The following is a 20,862-nucleotide window of genomic DNA, read 5'->3' as shown; positions in this document are numbered from 1 at the left end:
ATCGGCGTGTTGAGTTCTATCTGCAAGAAAGTCTTGAATCCAATCGTAAGTCTGCTCCGATACTCCTTAAGCTCGTATTTTTTTCACTAAATGGCAATTCGGGATGGCGTCAAATGCCTTACTGAAGTCAGGGAACGCGGCATCAACCTGAGCGCCATTGTCCACTGCGCTGTGGATCTCGTGGAGGAACAGAGCGAGCTGAGTTTCGCGGGATATCTGTTTGCGGAATTCGTGTTTATTTTTATAGTGGAGGTGTTCATTTTTCAAAAACATCATAATTCTTGAGCATAAAACGTGTTCTATAATTCTAAATCAGATTGACGTCGACGGTATAGGTCTATAATTGTGTGCATCTGTCTTACGGCCCTTCTTAGAAACGGGAATAATCTGTGCTTTTTTTCCAATCCTTAGGTACCTTTCCTTGCTCAAGCGATCTACCACAAATTATTGATAGATGGGGAGCAAGTTCTTTCTCATAATCTTTATAGAATCTTATAGGTATCTCATCTGGTCCAGATGGCTTTCCACTACTAAGCGATTGTAGCTGCTTTTCAGTTCCGCGATCGATTATCTCAATATCTGCCATTTCGACGTTCGCACGATTCAAGGAGAGGAATTAGTGGCTCTTTAACGACCCGAAGAACTTTAGACACCGAAGGAAGTGAAGTTCTCCTAAAAATTTTCGCGTTGTCTGGAAGTCCTTGCAATAACTGAATTGTCATCTGGCAGACATGATTACGAATAATGATGGCAAGTTTGTTCTCCACAGAGCCTACAAACGGATACGTACATCATGATGCAGTATGCATCTGAAAAGGCAATGTGCTGTCCGTGTTCTCTGTTATCGCTCCGCGCATCATTGTTGCACTGCCTCCATCTGTTGCCGCATGGGACACGTGGTAACACCAATAAAGAAAGGTGGCAATAAAAGCGAGTTTCGTAACAATTGACAGTGAGGACCAAGGCTTTAGACAGATTGTTAGTAGGAGAAGTCGAATGAAAACTTTAAAAACGTACTAAACGTTGACTTTCCGCACCATTGTTCTGCAAGTTGGCATTACAGTTACCAGTGCTTTAAAGAACGGCCAACACTTCTTTGCAATTGCTGCTCTACTTGTTACGTGCACCAACGAAGACCAGGGTTATGTCATGAATTTCGTGATTAGTGAATGTACGAAACCACTTGGAGATCATTTGGCAAATGAAAGCCCATATGGTGACGCGTGTTTATTACTGTGCAAGTGTGGGAATGGAGTAGGAAGTTAAGAAATGTTGCGACTTCTGTGGCTGCAATTCTCCCGCCTGGCAAGGTGCGGTATATCGCGTTTTGGCACCAGATTCTACTGCTGCAGCTGAAGCCACTGCGAAGAACAGTCGCTGCATGAAGGGGGATGAAATATCTGTACGCCTGAAAATTAATCATGGCTCAGCACATAGCATAATTCAAGACGTACTAAGGCTTTGCAAACAGTCTGCAAGGTGGATGCAGCGGTATCTCACGGCGGGTTGGCTTTAGTAAAAAAAATTTTGGTGTGGTTTTGGAGCGGAAGGTGATGGTTTCCTTGCAAGAACTATTACAGGAGGTGAAACCTGGATTCAGTACCACCAACTCGAATCCAAGAGAGCAAGCAAGGAACGGCACTATTCCTCATCACCAAAATCCAAGAAGATGCGGGCGCAACCATCTGCAGGGAAGGTTATGCTGACTCTCTTCTGTGCTGAACCAGTCGTTATTTTGGAACACCACACGCCTAGCGGAAGCTCCACCCGCCGGCCGAAGTGGCCGTGCGGTTAAAGGCGCTGCAGTCTGGAACCGCAAGACCGCTACGGTCGCAGGTTCAAATCCTGCCTCGGGCATGGATGTTTGTGATGTCCTTAGGTTAGTTAGGTTTAACTAGTTCTAAGTTCTAGGGGACTAATGACCTCAGCAGTTGAGTCCCATAGTGCTCAGAGCCATTTGAACCATTTTGAAGCTCCACCCACAGTGAATCATTTCACGATTTGTTCTAAAATCATCTTCAATATGCAATCGGATCAAATCGACATGGACGTCTTATACGAGGGTTGTTCGGAAAGTAAGGAACGATCGGTCGCGAAATGGAAACCACAGTGAAAAATCCGAGGAAGTTTAGCACAGGTGTGTTGGGCAGTGTCTCTAGTATGCCCGTCGATCGCATTACGTCATTCTTTTTAGTTCTGAGCACACAGGGAGCACATAAAGATAACCTAGAACAATAGTGTCTCCCGCCAAGTACAAGGCCTGGTGAGAAATTTTCAGCCAACATTACATTACTGTCGTGCGTTTTCTTCTTCAAGACGATTCTCAGCCGCATTCTGCAGGGGCAATGAAGATGCTCCTCCATCGTTTTCAATTGGAAATGTTTGATTACCCACAATACAGGCCGTAATTGTCTCCCCATGAGTTTCATCCCTGCTCACATGAACCGCTGGCTATGAAGACAACATTTTGGCACAGATAACGAGCTATAGGCCGGCGTAGAGAACTGGCGGAAAGCTCTGGCAGCTGCCTTCTATAATGAGGATATTGGAAAGTTGGTACAACGCTACGACAAACGTTTACGTCGGATCGGCGATTATGGAGGTTGTAGCTAACTGTTTCAAATAAAAGTTTTGATTTTCACTGTGGTTTCCATTTCGCGACCTATCGTTCCTTACTTCCGAATAGCCCTCGTGACATACCTCTAGTCTGCAGTGTATAAAAAGGTTTTTGTGACAATAATTGTACAAGGTATCAAATCCGAAGATCAATGCTTAGAATAGAATATAGATAGTTACAACTTCATCGCTACCGTACAAGCGTGTGCTGTGTATAACAACGACAGAAATGTAAAATAAATAAGTAAATGATACATTAAAATTTCACTATAGTTAACAGTAATTTTGTATACCAAAATTGTTTGAATGAATTCAGATTGCAGAATAAAAGCGTTCGCCAACTCTAAAGCAAGCAAAAGTTAAATTTTATAAATGACTATATTGACTGCAAAAGCACATAAATACTGGGCAAGAATCAGAATACGGCACAATGGTGCGTGCTTAGATACAGAAAACACGTGCAACATGAACTCTGAAGACGTTAATCTGGGATGCAATGATACTGATTATAAATATGAAAACCAATAATATGCAACGATTAGCAACACTTTATAGAAACTGTGCTGTAGTACATAACTCACGGTAATGCTGTCTCCTGGATGTTTGCATAATCGTGACCGAATTTGAAACTTCCAGGCAGATTAAAACTGGATGCCGGACCGAGACTCGAACTCGAGACCTTCGCTTTTCGCGGGCAAGTGCTCTACCAACTGAGCTACCTAAGCACGACTCACGCTCTGCCCTCACAGCTTTACTTCTGTCAGTACCTCGTCTCCTACCTTCCAGACTTTATAGAAGCTCTCCTGCGAACCTTGCAGAACTAGCACTCCTGAAAGAAAGGATACTGTGGAGACATGGCTTATCCACAGCCTGGGGGATGTTTCCAGCATGAGATTTTCACTTTGCAGCGGAGTGTGCGCTGATATGAAACTTCCTGGCAGATTAAAACAGTATGCCGGACTGAGACTCGAACTCGAGACCTTTGCCTTTTGCGGGCAAGTGCTCTACCAATTAAGCTACCTAGAACTAGCACTCCTGAAAGAAAGGATACTGCGGAGACATGGCTTAGGCACAGCCTGGGGGTGTTTCCAGAATGAGATCTCATTCTGGAAACATCCCCCAAGCTGTGGCTAAGCCATATCTCCGCAATATCCTTTCTTTCAGGAGTGCTAGATCTGCAAGGTTCGCAGGAGAGCATCTGTAAAGTTTGGAAGGTAGGAAGCGAGGTACTGGCAGAAGTGAAGCTGTGAGGACGGGGCGTGAGTCGTGCTTGGGTAGCTCAGTTGGTAGAGCACTTGCCCGCAAAAGGCAAAGGTCCCGAGTCTCGGTCCGGCACACAGTTTTAATCTGCCAGGAAGTTTCATATCAACGCACACTCCTCTGCAGAGTGAAAATCTCATTATGTGACCGAATTTAATTACTGTTCTTTAGTGATTACTTTCCAAATGATGCGTAAAAACATTCATTCATGGCAAGAACTATTTGTCAATACTAAAGTTACGTAGACATATGCAAACAATACCATTTACAAAACGTAAAATAAAATTATTTTCAACAGAAACATGTCTTGCGTTTAAATCACTTTTACGAGGAGCGTTAAACAAGTAACGCAACACAATTTTTTTTTTCTGAAAGCAGCTTGGCTTTATTCAGGATTCTAATATACCACATTATTCCCCACTCTTTTGGCTATAAAATCCTGTTTTTGAACATAATCTCCGTTAGAAGCGACGGCATTACGCCACCTTAACATGTGGAGGGCCTGCATGCCCGTATGGTACCACTCTACTGGTCAACGTCGGAGCCAACGTCTTGCCTCATCAATAACCTCCGCATCATCCACATACTGCTTCCCTTGGAGTGCATCCTTCATTGGGCCAAAAAGATGGAAGGCGGGTGGTGCGATATCCGGGCTGTAGGGTGGATGATGAAGAACAGTTGAATAAAATTTTGTGAGCTCCTCGCGTGTGCGCAGACTCCCGTGAGCCCTTGCGTTGTCAAGGGAAAGGGAAGTTCTTTTGCATTTTTGTTGTGGCGAACAAGCTGAAGTCGTTCCTTCAACTTCCTGAGGATAGCACAACACATTTGACAGATGATTGAATGTCACGAGGGAGGCCATCAAATACAATAACCACTTCAAAAGAGCAGAAGACTGCCATGAATTTACCGGCCGAGGTTGCGGCTTTGAACTTTTTCGTCGGAGGAGAACTGGTGTGGCGCTACTCCATGAATTGCTGTTTTGTTTCCGAAGTGATGAACTCATGTTTTACCAAATGTGACGATGCTCGACAAAAAATTGTCGCGATCAGACTCGTAACACGCAAACAATTCTGTACAGATGACCCTTCGTTGCTCTTTAGGTAATTTCCACCAATGATTGCCCCTCGAAGTCGCGGGGTCCAAACGATACATATCGAACGTGCGATCCTAAATCGATCAAGCGACTCTGGTGGCGAGCGTTATGATCAATTATTTGTGATCGTCATTTTTATCTGTTTTCATTCGTTCCCTTAGTTGCTCTAAGTTACACACTTCCGCGAATTAATGGCAAAAAGGGGATTGTTCCCGTAGCGTACACATCACATGGGCTTTCATATGACGACAACACCGACAACGAGTAAGGTAAGTCGTCTCCTTTGTAATTACAAGTATTTTTGTAACGCTCTTCTTTTGCCGTTGCTGTAGTGACCACCGTAAACGTACTCATAACACCCGCCACCAGTGTCGCGTGATCGATTTAGGATGGCACGTTCGATATATATCGTTTGGACCGTGTCTTCGATAGGCAATCATTCTTGGAAATTACCACTCTTTATGGTCTTCTGTTAGGCAGCGAGAACCACAGCAGGTACACACCTTTGAGTACCCCAACTCGTAGACAGTGTGTCAGCGCCATTAATAGAGACGTCCACTTGTGCAGCGAGGTGTTTGATTGTGATCCGCAGATACTTCGAATGAGAATATCCGCACGTTCCAGCACCGCAGTAGTTACAGCTGTGTGCGGCCGACCTGCACGCGGGAGATAGAATGGTTTTCGCGACGTTGTTGCGATGATGACAGACGCCTCACTGGCAGGTCTCCGTAGACATGCTGCACGCGCCGGTGAATATCTGCATTTTCCGCCAAAAGAAACTCAATAACAGCTCCCTGCTTGGAGAGCACTTTCGTTACAGACGCCATTTTCAAGGCTACGTGTAGCGTCGCCACCTATCGGAACTTCATGAAACTACATGGGCTGAAGCGGGAATATTTCACAATGTCCCACAACAAATTCTGCATTTTTACAACCGAAACTGGGCGAGAAAGAACGTATTGCACTAACTACTGAACGCTCGTCGTAAGTTGAGCTGATTGTCCGCAGTACAGTAGTTATGCAACACTGTGTTAACAACTATTGGTAGTACTGCCTTTTATTGCAATAATTGCTTGATTGAAAATCAACTGTAAATTTAACTGGATCTTTTTTTAAACTATTTCGTTCACTCTCTACTTTCTTGAAAGTTATAGTGAAGAGGATAGGACCCTGCTGATGGTTAACTACTTGGATCAATAAAGTTTCACTTGCAAAGTTTATGCTTTCACTAAACACACTCTAATGTTCCAAAAAAGTTATACTACGGTGGTATGCCTATTGAACAGCTATAAAAATACTGGATGGCTCTTACTTTACGGTGAGTTGTCTGTGGTGTGATGTAATGCTTATTATGAACTTAATTATTGGCAGTAGGCTCTTCTTGATTTGCAAGCAACTTGAATAAATTTGGGCCAACACAAACTTCATTCGGCATTTGCACGCCAACCCAGACCTCTGTACCACACACACCACAGATGCTACGCAACTCAGCTCTTCTACGACTGCACGATCTCGCGCCAACGATGTTATTGTTACAAGACACATACTCTTTGTGTTTCGTATTACATAAATTTCCCTGAAATTGCCAGCGTGTTTACTACAACGATTTGACATAATTATTTCTTACTTAATTTTTCAGCATTTATTACTTTTTCACATACATTAATGTCTGACAGAATTTATAAATACCTATAGTTACAAAAAATGGCTAAACTCATGAAATCAAGTAGATGAAAAATACGCGAGGTATATACTGGGTTATAGTACTGCAGTCTCCAGGTGTCATTTTGTAGCATGCCAGTGCTTGACCTCATACTGCCCTTGCGCCAGTTGGAACTAACATGAACCGTCTTCGACATTCGCCATACATACACCAGACCTCGTCAAGTGATCAACACATGGTTGCCCCATTCGGAGGCGATAGGAAGAAAGAAATTTCCTTTCGATGGTTAAGTGTAGCAGGCAGTGCACGAGTAGTTGTTCACACGACCACAAGATTTTTTTTCCCCCCCGGGAAATCCCTTCACTCCCTGTATGCTGGAGAAAATATGTTGAACATTATGGAGGCTAAATTGAAACTTGTTTCCACCTTTGTTCAAAGAATCATGAGTAGAAAAAAAAAATGTTTTTCGCTTGACGCATTCTTTGCAATGTTACGAGCGCTTTTGGTGAAGACAAACATCCAGTTCATATTTTGGGAGGAGAAACTCGCTACTGCTTCTTGTGTTGCTGTTTGAGAGCGCACTGAAAGGGACAATGGGGGCGTAAATGCCTTCGCTGGCAGGTGCTGAAACCCCGTGAGTCAGACACAACGGCTGCCGAGTAGCATGCTCTCCCTTGCCTTTAAAACTACGCTGATACAGGCCGGCACTTGAATTATGCATGTTCTCTTTGCTATAAAAGGGAACCTTACTTCATTGCAAACAGGTGACGAGATACTTTGTTCCAACTTGTCATCTGAGGAGATTTTTTTCATTGTACAACTGCCAGCTGATATAAACATTAATAGTAAAGGCTTGAGAATGGTCGGGGATGTGACAGTCCTTCGTTGGCTAACGCAATCACTGGCTGGATGAGCCTGGTGGCAGATGAGTGTTCGAAAACTTCTAGTTACTGGGACCTCGAGACGAGCAGATGTGCAGAGAGATGACGCCAGCTTTGAGTGATGTACTTCGCTGGCGAGGTGTGGCACATCCGACCCTTTGCCCGTTCGGAGTTGGCGTCTTCCCCTCAACCATCCATTCGTGATACAGTTAATTTTTAAAGGAAATGATTAGCCTAGAATAGACGGTGGGCTTCTTGAAAGCCATTCAGTGGTGTACCTATATCTACAACATCCTCTGCAAGCCAACTAACGGTGTGTGGCGGACGATACTTCTGGTGTTACTAACTGATCCCCCCTTCCCTGTTCTAGTCGCGCACGGAGCTTGAGAAAAATGATTGTTGTTAAGCCTCTGTACTGGCTATAATTTCTCGAATTTTCTCGTCGTGGTCACTTCTCTAGATATACAGTAAGTAGGAGGAAATGTGTTGTCCCACTCGTACCGGAAAGTGCTCTCTCGAAATCTCAATGGTAAACCTCCCCGTGATGCACAGCGCCTCTCTTGTAGCGTGTGCCACTGGAGTTTGTTGAGAATCTCTGTAACGCTCTCGCACCGTCTCCCGAGACGAATCGCGCCGCTCTTCGTTGGATCTTCTCCATCTTTTCTATGCGTCCTATCTGGTAAGGATCCCAGATACATGAACAGTACTTGAGAATTGGTCGAACAAGCGCCTTATGTGCCACTTCTTTCATGGATGAGTTACATTACCTTAAGATTCTTCCTACGAATCTCAGCCTGGCGTCTGCTTTTTGTAGAGTTTGCTTTACGAGTATGTGGTCATTCCACTTAAGGTCGCTCTGGATGGTTATTCCCATATATTTTAGGGTAGCTACAGTTTGCAGCAATTTGTTATCAATAATGTAATCGTACAGTAGTGCATTTCTTTTCCTGTTGAAGAGCAATATGTTACAATTATTTATGTTCAAACTGCGAGAGCTTGCACCATTCATCAATCCTCTGCAGATCGTTCTGCAAATCGATATTGTCTTAATGGCGTTGCTGCTTTCTTATACAGGGTGGTCCATTGATTGTGACAGGGCTAAATATCTCACGAAATAAGCGTCAAACGAAAAAACTACAAAGAACGAAACTTGTCTAGCTTGAAGGGAAACCAGATGGCGCTATGGTTGTTGGTCCGCTAGATGTAGCTGTCATAGGTCAATCGGATATCAACTGGGTTTTTTTATAGGAACCTCCATTTTTATTGCATATTCCTGTAGTACGTAAAGAAAAATGCATGTTTTAGTTGGACCACTTTTTTCGCTTTGTGATAGATGGCGCTGTAATAGTCACAAACATATGGCTCACAATTTTAGACGAACAGTTGGTAACAGGTAAGTTTTTTAAATTAAAATACAGAACGTAGGTACGTTTGAACATTTTATTTCAGTTGTTCCAATGTGATACATGTACCTTTGTGAAGTTATCATTTCTGAGAACGCGTGCTGTTACAGCGTGATTACCTGTAAATACCACATTAATGCAATAAATGCTCAAAATGACGTCCGCAACCTCAATGCATTTGGCAATACGTGTAACGACATTCCTCTCAACAGCGAGTAGTTCGCCTTCCGTAATGTTCGCACATGCATTGACAATGCGCTGACGCATGTTGTCAGGCGTTGTCGGCGGATCACGATAGCAAATACCCTTCAACTTTCCCCACAGAAAGAAATCCGGGGACATCATATCCGGTTAACGTGCGGGCCATGGTATGGTGCTTCGACGACCAATCCACCTCTCATGAAGTATGCTATTCCATACCGCTTCAACCGCACGCGAGCTATGTGCCGGACATCCATCATGTTGGAAGTACATCTCCATTCTTTCATGCAGTGAAACATCTTGTAGTAACATCGGTAGAACATTATGTAGGAAATCAGCATACATTGCACCATTTAGATTGCCATCGATAAAATGGGGGGCCAATTATCCTTCCTCCCATAATGCCGCACCATACATTAACCCGCCAAGGTTGCTGATGTTCCACTTGTCGCAGCCATCGTAGATTTTCCGTTGCCCAATAGTGCATATTATGCCGGTGTACGTTACCGCTGTTGGTGAATGGCGCTTCGCCGCTAAATAGAAGCGTGCAAAAAATCTGTCATCGTCCCGTAATTTCTCTTGTGCCCATTGGCAGAACTGTACACGACGTTCAAAGTCGTCGCCATGCAATTCCTGGTGCATAGAAAATGGTACGGGTGCAATCGATGTTGATGTAGCATTCTCAACACCGACGTTTTTGAGATTACCGATTGTCGCGCAATTTGTCTGCTACTGATGAGCGGATTAGCCGCGACAGCAGCTAAAACACCTACTTGGGCATCATCATTTGTTGCAGGTCGTGGTTGACGTTTCACATGTGGCTGAACACCTCCTGTTTCCTTAAATAACGTAACTATCCGGCGAATGGTCCGGACAGTTGGATGATGTCGTCCAGGGTACCGAGCAGCATACATAGCACACGCCCGTTGGGCATATTGATCACAATAGCCACATATCAACACGATATCGACCTTTTCCGCAATTGGAAAACGGTCCATTTTAACACGGGTAATGCGTCACGAAGCAAATACCGTCCACACTGGCGGAATGTTACGTGATACCACGTGCTTATACGTTTGTGACTATTACAGCGCCATCTGTCATAAAGCGAAAAAAGTGGTCCAACTAAAACATTCATATTTCTTTACGTACTACACGAATATGTAATAAAAATGGGGGTTCCTATTTTAAAAAACGCAGTTGATATCCGTTTGACCTATGGGAGCGCCATCTAGCGGGCCAACCATAGCGCCATCTGGTTTCTTCCTTCAAGTTAGACGAGTTTCGTTCTTTGTAGTTTTTTCCTTTGATGCTTATTTCGTGAGATATTTGGCCCGGTCATATTTGGCCCGGTCACTATCAATGGACCACCCTGTAGACAACAGCATTATCTGCAAACAGTCTTAAAGAATTTCCGGCACTTTCTATTAGATCATTTATAGACATTGTAAACAATAACAGTCCTATCAAATTTCCTTCGGGACTTCGGAAATTACCGTCCTGAAGTCAAGGAACACAGCATCAACTTGAGCGCCGTTGTCGTAGCGTTATGGATCTGAAGGAAGAACAGAGCGAGCTGAGTTTCTCAAGACGTCTGTTTTTGCGACATTCATGTTGATTTTTATAGAGGAGATTTTCGTTCTCCGTAGTTCTTGAGCGTACAACATTTACTGCTAGAAGTGGAGCAAATTCTTTTGCATTATCTTTGTAGAGTGTTACAGGTATCTTATCTGGTTCTGACGCCTTTACAGTAATAAGCGATTGTAGTTGCTTTGCGATTCCGCGATCGGTTATCTCGATATCTGCCATTTCGGCGTTCGTAAGATGATGGAAAGGAGGAACCGTCTCACGATCTTGCGCGGAGAAACAATTTCGGAAGGCCGAATTCAGTATTTCAGGCGTCTCTCTATCTTCCATTGCGATGCCAGTATGCTCACTGCGTGAAAGAATAGACGATTTTGAACCGCTACTGATTTTGCGTAAGACCAAAACGTCTGAGGTTTTTCAGTCGGAAAGATTGATAAAATTTAGTTAAGTCGTTGAACGCTTCACTCTTTCTCTCCCTCACGCTCGTTTCCGCTTCCTTTAGTTTTTGTTCGTCAGCTAGATTTTGATCTCTCTTGAATCTGTGATGAAGCTCTTTGTTTGCGTAGCAGTTTTCTAACACGGCTATTAAACCACGGTGTACGTTTCACATCCATTAAGATCTTGCTCGGAACGTACTTGTCTAAGGTGTATTGAACTATGCTTTCGAATTTTTCCCATTTGTGTTCCACATCTTCGTCCTCAGCACTGAATATTTGATGCTGACTAGTCAGCTACCTTGCGATTTGTAACCTGTCACTCTCCCTAATGAAAATTATTTTCCTACCGTTCTTAACAATCCTTGTACAACACGTGGTCATAGTCGGTATCACAGCATGTCTGTTTGTTGCTAGGAGATCTAAGATGTTACCTTTCTTTAATTATCCGCTCGAAATAATTTTCGGACAATACATTCAGAATAATGCCACATGAATGCCTGGCTCTGGCACCTGTTTTAATGGCATGACTCTCCCAATCTATACCTGGCAAGTTGAAATCACCCCCTGTTACAACGACACGATCAGAAAAATTGCTAACGCTATTCTGCAAGTTCTCTCTGAAGCGCTCTATCACTATAGCTCCTGACCCACACGGTGTGTAAAAGCATTCGGTTAGCCATTTTGACCAAATTTTGATGCTTAACTTCACCCAGATTAATTCACATTCGGAGTCCACGATAACATCGCTAGATATTATCGAATTCTTTATCGCAATAAATACGTCACCTATGGGCGACTAACCTATCCTTACGATAAATTTTCCGATCTGAACTTAGGATTTAGTTACTGTTGACTTCCGGTTTCAACCACGTTGCTGTTCCTAATACTATATGGCCTTACAATCTTGAATAATAGATACTGAAACGTCCCCTTAGAAAATTTTTATAGATGACAGTGCTGGAAAACCTCTACGTTATTTGATTTTCAAACAGCTGAGCAAAACTCAATGTACTCTGACATTTCTGTCTTTACTTATTCTGATCAACACTAAACTGACACACAATATTTTTTTTTAGCGCAACGCAATCTGACTTTCAATAATCCCTACAAAAGAATGTCCCTGACTAACAATAACCTAGATGACAGTGCTGGAAAACTTCTACGTTATTTGATTTTCAAACAGCTGAGCAAAACTCAATGTACTCAGACATTTCTGTCTTTACTTATTCTGATCAACACTAAACTGACACACAATATTTTTTTTTAGCGCAACGCAATCTGACTTTCAATAATCCCTACAAAAGAATGTCCCTGACTAACAATAACCTATACCTTTCATGAATCACTTACCTCACAAAAATCTTCGTTACTCAAACTACTGCAATACAGCGAGCGCCAATACTGCCATCTAAATAAAAGATTCTAACTACTGAAGGCACTAACTACTCATAGGCATAGCAAATGAAAGATTTTGATGGATATACACACATCAGTTCATGACATCCAGTCTTACAAATTTCCTTTTTCTGGCGGGCACACGTCCAAATCGCCCGCTCTCAAAACTCTGCCATCTCTCTTCCCACATCCACCACTGCTGGCGGCTCACCTCCAACTGCACAACACTATGCGCTGTTCACATCCAACTGCCCAATACTACAAAAGAGAATATTCCAACAATTCCAACCAGCCACAGACTGCACATAGCACAGTCAGTGATTTTCATACAGAGCGCTACGTGGCGTACCAACTTAAAAACCTAAACAGCCTACTTACAATACTAATTTTGGAGTCTTTTCCTGGATACTCCAGCAGTTTACCAACATCATATTAATACTTTCTATGTCCGATCTGCGAGGCAATTACTCTCCAACTCAAAATCGGGGGAGGGGGGGGGGGGGAGGAGGAGGGACGGGACGGCTGGGGGTTCTCTGTGTCCAGTGATTATCATTGTAGGTGATTTATGCTTTTTAGTGATTAGCACTTCTCCCGTAATTCCCAAAGGTTAACTGTAAAAGGGACATGTTTATAACAGTAAATGTCTAGTCAACATGAGCTTCGTATATTCTTTTCCGGGCGGTTATCTAGCGGCGATCTTGGCGTTCTTCCTGCTGATGTTGTGAACCTACTATATGCAGAGTGTTGTGTGTCTCTGTTGTGCAAAAGGGCACGCAGATGAGGGACGGGACGGCTGGGGGTTCTCTGTGTCCAGTGATTATCATTGTAGGTGATTTATGCTTTTTAGTGATTAGCACTTCTCCCGTAATTCCCAAAGGTTAACTGTAAAAGGGACATGTTTATAACAGTAAATGTCTAGTCAACATGAGCTTCGTATATTCTTTTCCGGGCGGTTATCTAGCGGCGATCTTGGCGTTCTTCCTGCTGATGTTGTGAACCTACTATATGCAGAGTGTTGTGTGTCTCTGTTGTGCAAAAGGGCACATAGATGACAGTTTGGATTGGGAATAACGATGCTAGGGCAGCATAAAGCAGATCATGGTCTATTTGGTCCGAAGGTGACGTAATTTCGCACATACTGGCGCTGCTGGGTCTCGGCATTGGACGTTACATTAGGGACTTCTCAAGCCGAAGGGAGTGCCATAAAACTCCCCTACCAATCCCCACTTCTCGTCATAACTCTTAGTATGTTACTTCCTGGCAGATTAAAACTGTGTACCCGACCGAGACTCGAACTCGGGACCTTTGCCTTTCGCGGGCAAGTGCTCTACCATCTGAGCTACCGAAGCACGACTCACGCCCGGTCCTCACAGCTTCACTTCTGCCAGTACCTCGTCTCCTACCTTCCAAACTTTACAGAAGCTCTCCTGCGAACGTTGCAGAAGTAGCACTCCTTCTGCAGAATGAAAATGTCATTCTGGAAACATCCCCCAGGCTGTGGCTAAGCCATGTCGCCGCAATATCCTTTCTTTCAGGAGAGCTGGTTCTGCATGGTTTACAGTAGAGCTTCTGTAAAGTTTGGAAGGTGGGAGACGAGATACTGGCAGAAGTGAAGCTTTGAGGAACGGGCGTGAGTCGTGCTCCGGTAGCTCAGATGGTAGAGCACTTGCCCGCGAAAGGCAAAGACCCCGAGTTCGAATCTCGGTCGGGCACACAGTTTTAATCTGCCAGGAAGTTTCATATCAGCGCACACTCCGCTGCAGAGTGAAAATCTCATTCTTAGTATGTTATTTTGACAAATTCGTGCCTCCACAGTAGGAGGTGTGCGGCCCGTTGCCTGTCATCCGTGACAATAGCCACGGGGAAAGAGGCGCTGCGCTGCGCTGTGGTCTGGTGTGGTGTGGTGCTGGCACGCTAGGCTACGCCACGCCACGCCACGTCGGAAGCGGCTACTGTGCACTGGAGTGTGTGTCCTGTACAGAAGTCACGCCCAGCCGACTAACCCGGCGCAGCGCAGCCTGCGCTTGCAGTCTGCGTCCGCGCGCCGAGATGCCGAGCGACCTCCGCATCGGGAAGGCAGTGCTGTTCTGCTCCAACAGCGTATTCGTGGTAAGCTACTAGCAAGTGCTACACGCTGTTTACACCGCGTTTCTTTCCAGTGAACTAACTCTCTTTTTTCCATAGAATATGCAATGCTTTGATTTATCTTTCTGAGACTGGTTTCGAGCGGAGTTCGTTATTAGGCGGTACCTGACCTAATGGAAAGGACCGGTATCACATGTTATAATGAGTAATACTACAGCTTATAAGCAAAATCATTAATCAGAGCCGGCCGGTGTGCCCGTGCGGTTCTAGGCGCTTCAGTCTGGAATCGCGTGACCGCTACGGTCGCAGGTTCGAATCCTGCCTCGGGCATGGATGTGTGTGATGTACTTATGTTAGTTAGGTTTAAGTAGTTCTAAGTTCTAGGGGACTGATGACCACAGATGTTAAGTCCCAGTGCTCAGAGCCATTTGAACCATTAATCAGAAGATAGTTTGGGAACCATAATGCTTTATTAGTCATGGTGTTACCTTCGTCCGACCTTAAACCAGCCATTAATGGGGGTAGAGGGTCTACAGTTCTGCGTGGATTCCGAACCACGGTGCAGCTCGTCATTTTTCACATCAACAATCATTGCCAGAAGTGAAAGCCGGCGGTGGTTCGAGTCCTCCCTCGGGCATGGGTGTGTGTGTTTGTCCTTAGGATAATTTAGTTTAAGTAGTGTGTAAGCTTACGGACTGATGACCTTAGCAGTTAAGTCCCATATGAAGATTTTTGAAGTGAAAGAAGTGTTAAAGTGAGAGATCAAAATACTAGGATTGATCGGGGATCGAACACGAGACCTTTGGACTTGTAGTCTGGCACTTTATCACAGAGCCACACAAAACAAATAACATCTAAAACTTACTTTTTTTTGTATAAAGAAAGGGTAGGTGAGTTTCAGTCCCACTGGTTTTTCTATTATCCTTGCATAACCAGCTTTCAACTATAAACAGCCATATTCAGTGCATTTGAGTGACTTATCATGTTTTCTTATTCCTATATCCCAGCAAAGACATATGGTGGCATCTACTGCTGCGAATTTGTTGGAAAATAACTGACTCAGATGCACTGAAGGTGGCTGTTTATAGCTGAGAGCTGTATACGCAAGAGTAATAAGAAAAATGTGATTATACTGATTGCTGTGTTCCTGTCCTTCCTTAACTGACGTACGGTAGCTGCGTACATCTGTTCCACATGGAATCAAATTTGGTTTTTACTGTATGTTAAATCCTCACGTTAAACGAGTCGAATCATTACCGTTTGCGACTTAGTCATCGCCAGATGATATGTTGATTTATAACATAGTTTCCTAGTGTTTGCCGGCCGGAGTGGCCGACCGGTTCCAGGCGTTACAGTCTGGAACCGCGAGACCGCTACGGTTGCAGGTTCGAATCCTGCCTCGGTCTTGGATGTGTGTGATGTCCTTAGGTTAGTTAGGTTTAATTAGTTCTAAGTTCTAGGGGACTGATGACCTCAGAAGTTAAGTCCCATAGTGCTCAGAGCCATTTGAACCATTTTTTTCTCTAGTGTTTTACTAGCTCCCTTATTCGTCAAATCTTTGAGCGCAGCGAAAACGACTCCCTAGAAATTTGACCCAGTTTTCATAGCCATACGAAGAGTGGCTCATGGGCAAATGGGGTATCAAAATGACCAACGTGAAGTCTAGTTCTGCAATATAAAGGTTTAATTGCTTCAATTGCTTCGTAGTAATCAGCATAATTAAGAAAGACTTAAATGATTTGAGGGAAAATTTTTGTCCGGAAAGTTCACAGCCAGTGGGAAATGGACAACTTGGATATGATATCAAATCGACCAGCGCAAGATCTAGTTTTGCAAAAAAATAAATAATTAAATAATTGTTTGAAAGTAATCAGGATAATTAAGAGAAACATAATTAGTGATTTGAAGGAAACTGAAATACGCCGCCAACAGCTGCTGCTAGCTATAAAAATGAAATGTCAAAAAATTCACCTCTTCAAACCCCAGCTATTTTGTGCGTAAGAAGTTACATTGGTGTAGAAATTGTGCAATTCTTTCTTTCACGTTAAAGACATAAAATAAATGTCAAATTGCAGCGTAAACTGAAACTTCTCTACTTTATTTATATAATCTTAATAATAATACAAAGCCGATCGGTATTATGATCAAAGAATGGGAAAATTCCTGTCAAATATTTTGTGAAATGATTTGCCTAAAAGTAGGAAATGAAATAAACCTGAGAAATATTTGATGTGCCTCATTTGCGATACACGATTTCGAGCACCATTCAAAGGCGCATCAAATGTGTCTCTAAGCTGTATCATTTCACAAAACATTCGACCACATTTTTTTCAGATTTTTCTTTCCTTGTGAAACAATTCATTTAACGTCTAAATCTACATCCATACTCTGCAAATCAAAATTCATGACAGTGGGTACTTCTAATTGTACCAGTTATTAAGGCTTCTTTGCGATACAGTATGAAACCGCGCGACCGCTACGGTCGCAGGTTCGAATCCTGTCTCGGGCATGGATGTGTATGATGTCCTTAGGTTAGCTGGGTTTAAGTATTTCTAAGTTCTAGGGGACTTATGACCTCATATGTTAAGTCCCATAGTGCTCAGAGCCATTTGAACCATTTTTAAGGCTTCTTTGCACTCCATTCACGTACAGAACACGGGAAGGTCGGTTGTTTAAAGGCCTCTGTGCAATGATGTAAGTAGTCTAATCTTGTAATCACGATCCTACGGCATCGATACTTAGGGGGTTGTAGCGTATTTCTAGATTCGTTGTTTAAAGCTGGTTGTTGAAACTTTGCAAGCAAATTTCTTCGGGGCAGTTTGCGTCTTCCTTCAAGCGTCTGGCATTTCAGTTTCTTCAGCATTTCTGTCTACACGAGACACAACTTCCGGAAGACGAAAACCGAATTTCGGAAATAATTTTTTTGCTGCCGTGTTCACCTGAAGCGCTTTTGCTAGAACGGTCAAATATTGGTTTTCAGATCGTCAGTTGTTTTACACAAACAGCCACTGCAAATCAGCCGTTCCGGTTACTGGTTTTGTCAGCACAATGGCTGTTCCTCTTCAATTAAATAACGGAGGTAGACACTTCACGCTCAGTTTAATATTTGTGCTTCTCCGTACTGCACAAAAGTTACTCCGTCCAGATTAGACGCAAATTTTTAAAAACAGCCTCATCGTTGGAAAATCTCTTTCCTCCTGGGGCTCTTGCAGCTTGACGAAAAGATGGAAGTCGCATGTGCAAGATGTGGACTGTATGGAAGATGATTCCCTAACCTACCATCGAAAACGTTGAAGGAATGCTTATGTGGTGTGCGCCGTGTGGTTGTTGCAATGTAGTGCAGGAGAACAATACTTTTGCTTAATTTTCCACGCCCCTTGTTCTCTATGACGTTGCGCAGTGATGCCAGAGTTTCACAGTACGAATCGGCATTAATGGTTGTCCCCTGTGTACGGAACTCCTTCGCTGTTTAAAAACGTAGTGGTCGTGACCTTCTCTGCTCATGGCGCAACTTCGCATGTCTTCTGCGGAGGCGAGAAGGTGTCTCCGTTCCATAGTCGCTTTGTGCAAGCGTGGAATGATGGACCTATGTCTTATCGCCCATAATGGTGCGGCCTGGGAAAGCATTGGCTTCCATGTAGTAACCCTCAAAGAAGTCCAGAGAAGCCATAACCTTGCACCTTTGCGTGCACGTGACAGCAATTGCGGAACCTAGTGCGAACACAATTTGCAATACTACAGTCGATGTAGAACGACGCAATGAGCGCTGCCTATTGAAGTGGACACCTGCTGATCGATGTCCTGGGTAGACACTCCGCGACTGCTGTGAATCGATTTCTCGAATGTGGACATTGTCGCCTGTGGTTAATCTCGACGATCTTCCTTCCAGATCAGTATCACCCACCTCTATCAAATTGTTGCGAACATTTCACTACGGTTGGACGCGACATTTCATTTGGTCCGTATACCAACAGAATTTGACGACGAATAAGTGTTCAATTTAGTCGTTCTTCCGCACTTCGGAGTACGTTTCCGGTTGCCGAACCATTTCACTCGCACACTGCGAAGCGCCTGTTACCCGCACCGCAAAAGAACTGCGTCTGCAGGAAATCCGGAACATGTTTCATGATACCCATAGTGGCTATTCTTGGCAAATCCGAGACGGTGAAAGTAAGTTTGTCTGCTGACTTTCCAGTAGCGTTTTATTTCGTCAGTGTACATTTCGAAAAACAGCTTCGTCATGACAGCTTCAGTTTGTTATCGAAGGACCTTAATTGCGACATTAATATGCCGGACAGTCCATTGGTGAATGCTGCTGATTTCTATTGTATACGATATCATAATAAACTAACTTCCATACAGTATTTACACTGCTGTATAATATCACGTTGAAATTTTGCCCTCGGCTGCGACATGCTATTTAAATGACTTTATCCCACCTGCGACTGTCAGTTTTATTTCATTTGTTATACAGCAGCACAATTTCGGCCTTACGCCATTTTCGGGTACCTGGACATCTATAGACAACAATGTGCAATCGCTGATTTTTGGGAAGTAGTCTACAAATGTTCAGAGACCTGAGAAAGGCATAAGGCTGAAAATGTACAGTAGCCTAACAAATAAAGTGAAACTGACAATTGAAGGTGGAATATATTCAAAATATCATACAGTGTCGTCAGAAAGTCTGAAAAGCTTCTTGCAGGCCGTAGCGCTCGCAAATTCAAGCAGTTGCACGCGCTAAAGTGCGGTAATGCACAGACATCTGTGGGTCCGTGAGTTACCACTTGTTCAAATGCTCATTACCGGTATCACCTTTTTCGGAAGAGATAAGTGTAGGCTAGATGAGCAGAAGCTGCGTTTGTTCGGTTTGAGGAAACCAAAGGAAGTACACGTTTCGCGACCTGTCAGGCTGCTTGAATTTTCGCGCACAACGGCCTAATTAGCTAACTTCAGTGCTAATTAAATCGGAAACGGCGCAGCGTATCGAATTTTTTCTTAACAGTTATTTCTCGGCACAGCATATCCTGCAACAACCATACAAGCTTTTCAGACTGTTTCTGACCACCTTGAGCGATAGCGTATCCACATGTTCTTTACACCGGTATACAGAGAGTATGCCGGCCGAAGTGGCTGAGCAGATCTAGGCGCTACAGTCTGGAACCGCGCGACCACTACGGTCGCAGGTTCGAATCCTGCCTCGGGCATGGATGTGTGTGTGATGTTCTTAGGTTAGTTAGGTTTAAGTAGTTCTATGTTCTAGGGGACTGATCACCTCAGAAGTTAAGTCCCATAGTGCTCAGAGCCATACAGAGAGTATTTATTTATTTGCTACCATATCTCCATTTTGCTGCCTAGAAGGAAAAGCAAACCGCACAACTGCTATTACAATTGAAGAAATGAGAGAAATGGGAAGCATATCATGATTAATACCGAAGACTGACACAGATGAATATACACGACACATAAAAACAAAAACTTTCCAGCAAATATGGATCGATCTGTGAGGCAATTGGGAATGTGTGATTACAATCCGCGACTGACTTTACTACGAAATATTGTCGCAGTTAATACAAATATATTTTCAATGCTTTTTGATTGTGTCCCCATCTAATTGCGCTCAAATTCCAACCCGTACTTGTTACTGGAGATATTCCACGTGTTCTTGCATTTGGATGAAATCGTGCACTTGTCTCCGGAAGGGGTTACGGGTTCTTTCTTATACCTCCAGATCAGATTTTTTTTTTTTTCAACCGTATAAACGGGACTGCTCTGCACTCCACGTTTTACCTCCCTATACTTGATATCTGTGTCAACACAATGAATGTATTCTTCCTTTTCAAGATATGCTGTCCTAGTGTCGCTGCAGAGGACGGCAGTAAAGGGAATCCCACCAAACATCTTCATTCCCAGCTCTTTTTCTGGATGGACCTTGGGCCGGGTACTTTTTCCCACTACTCTGCCTTCACCTGTGCGTGTCCTACACCTTCTTTTATCGATAATCTCAGTTCACTGTCCTCCGTAAGTCATGTCTTGTGACAACGTTATCGTTCGTTCTTGGCTCGATTCTATCCATATTATTCGAAAAACTCTTCTATTGGCTACTGCGACTCAACAGCCACTCTGAGCCCCTCGGAATTCCCATTCATCACCACCACCACCACCACCATCATCATCATCATCATTTTAAGATGAGCGCAGGCTGAAAAATCTTCTCTGTTCTCGCTATCACTCCTATCTGGTA

General features: G+C 43.7%; 1 protein-coding gene across 1 annotated transcript in view; it reads left to right on the top strand.

Annotated features, from left to right (window-relative positions):
- Positions 1-14,585: 14,585 nt before the first annotated feature.
- Positions 14,586-20,862, top strand: part of LOC126413043 (CD82 antigen-like) — a 126,849-nt gene continuing 120,572 nt past the window's right edge. Inside the window, exon 1 of the mRNA XM_050082939.1 lies at positions 14,586-14,645. Within this exon, the coding sequence (XP_049938896.1) occupies positions 14,586-14,645 (60 nt within the window). The remainder of the gene's footprint in view (positions 14,646-20,862) is intronic.

This window comes from Schistocerca serialis, chromosome 7 (assembly GCF_023864345.2).
Source record: "Schistocerca serialis cubense isolate TAMUIC-IGC-003099 chromosome 7, iqSchSeri2.2, whole genome shotgun sequence".
Classification (NCBI taxonomy): domain Eukaryota; kingdom Metazoa; phylum Arthropoda; class Insecta; order Orthoptera; family Acrididae; genus Schistocerca; species Schistocerca serialis.
The sequence above is the reverse complement of the archived record's forward strand: the minus strand, read 5'-3'. Positions and strand labels throughout refer to the sequence as shown.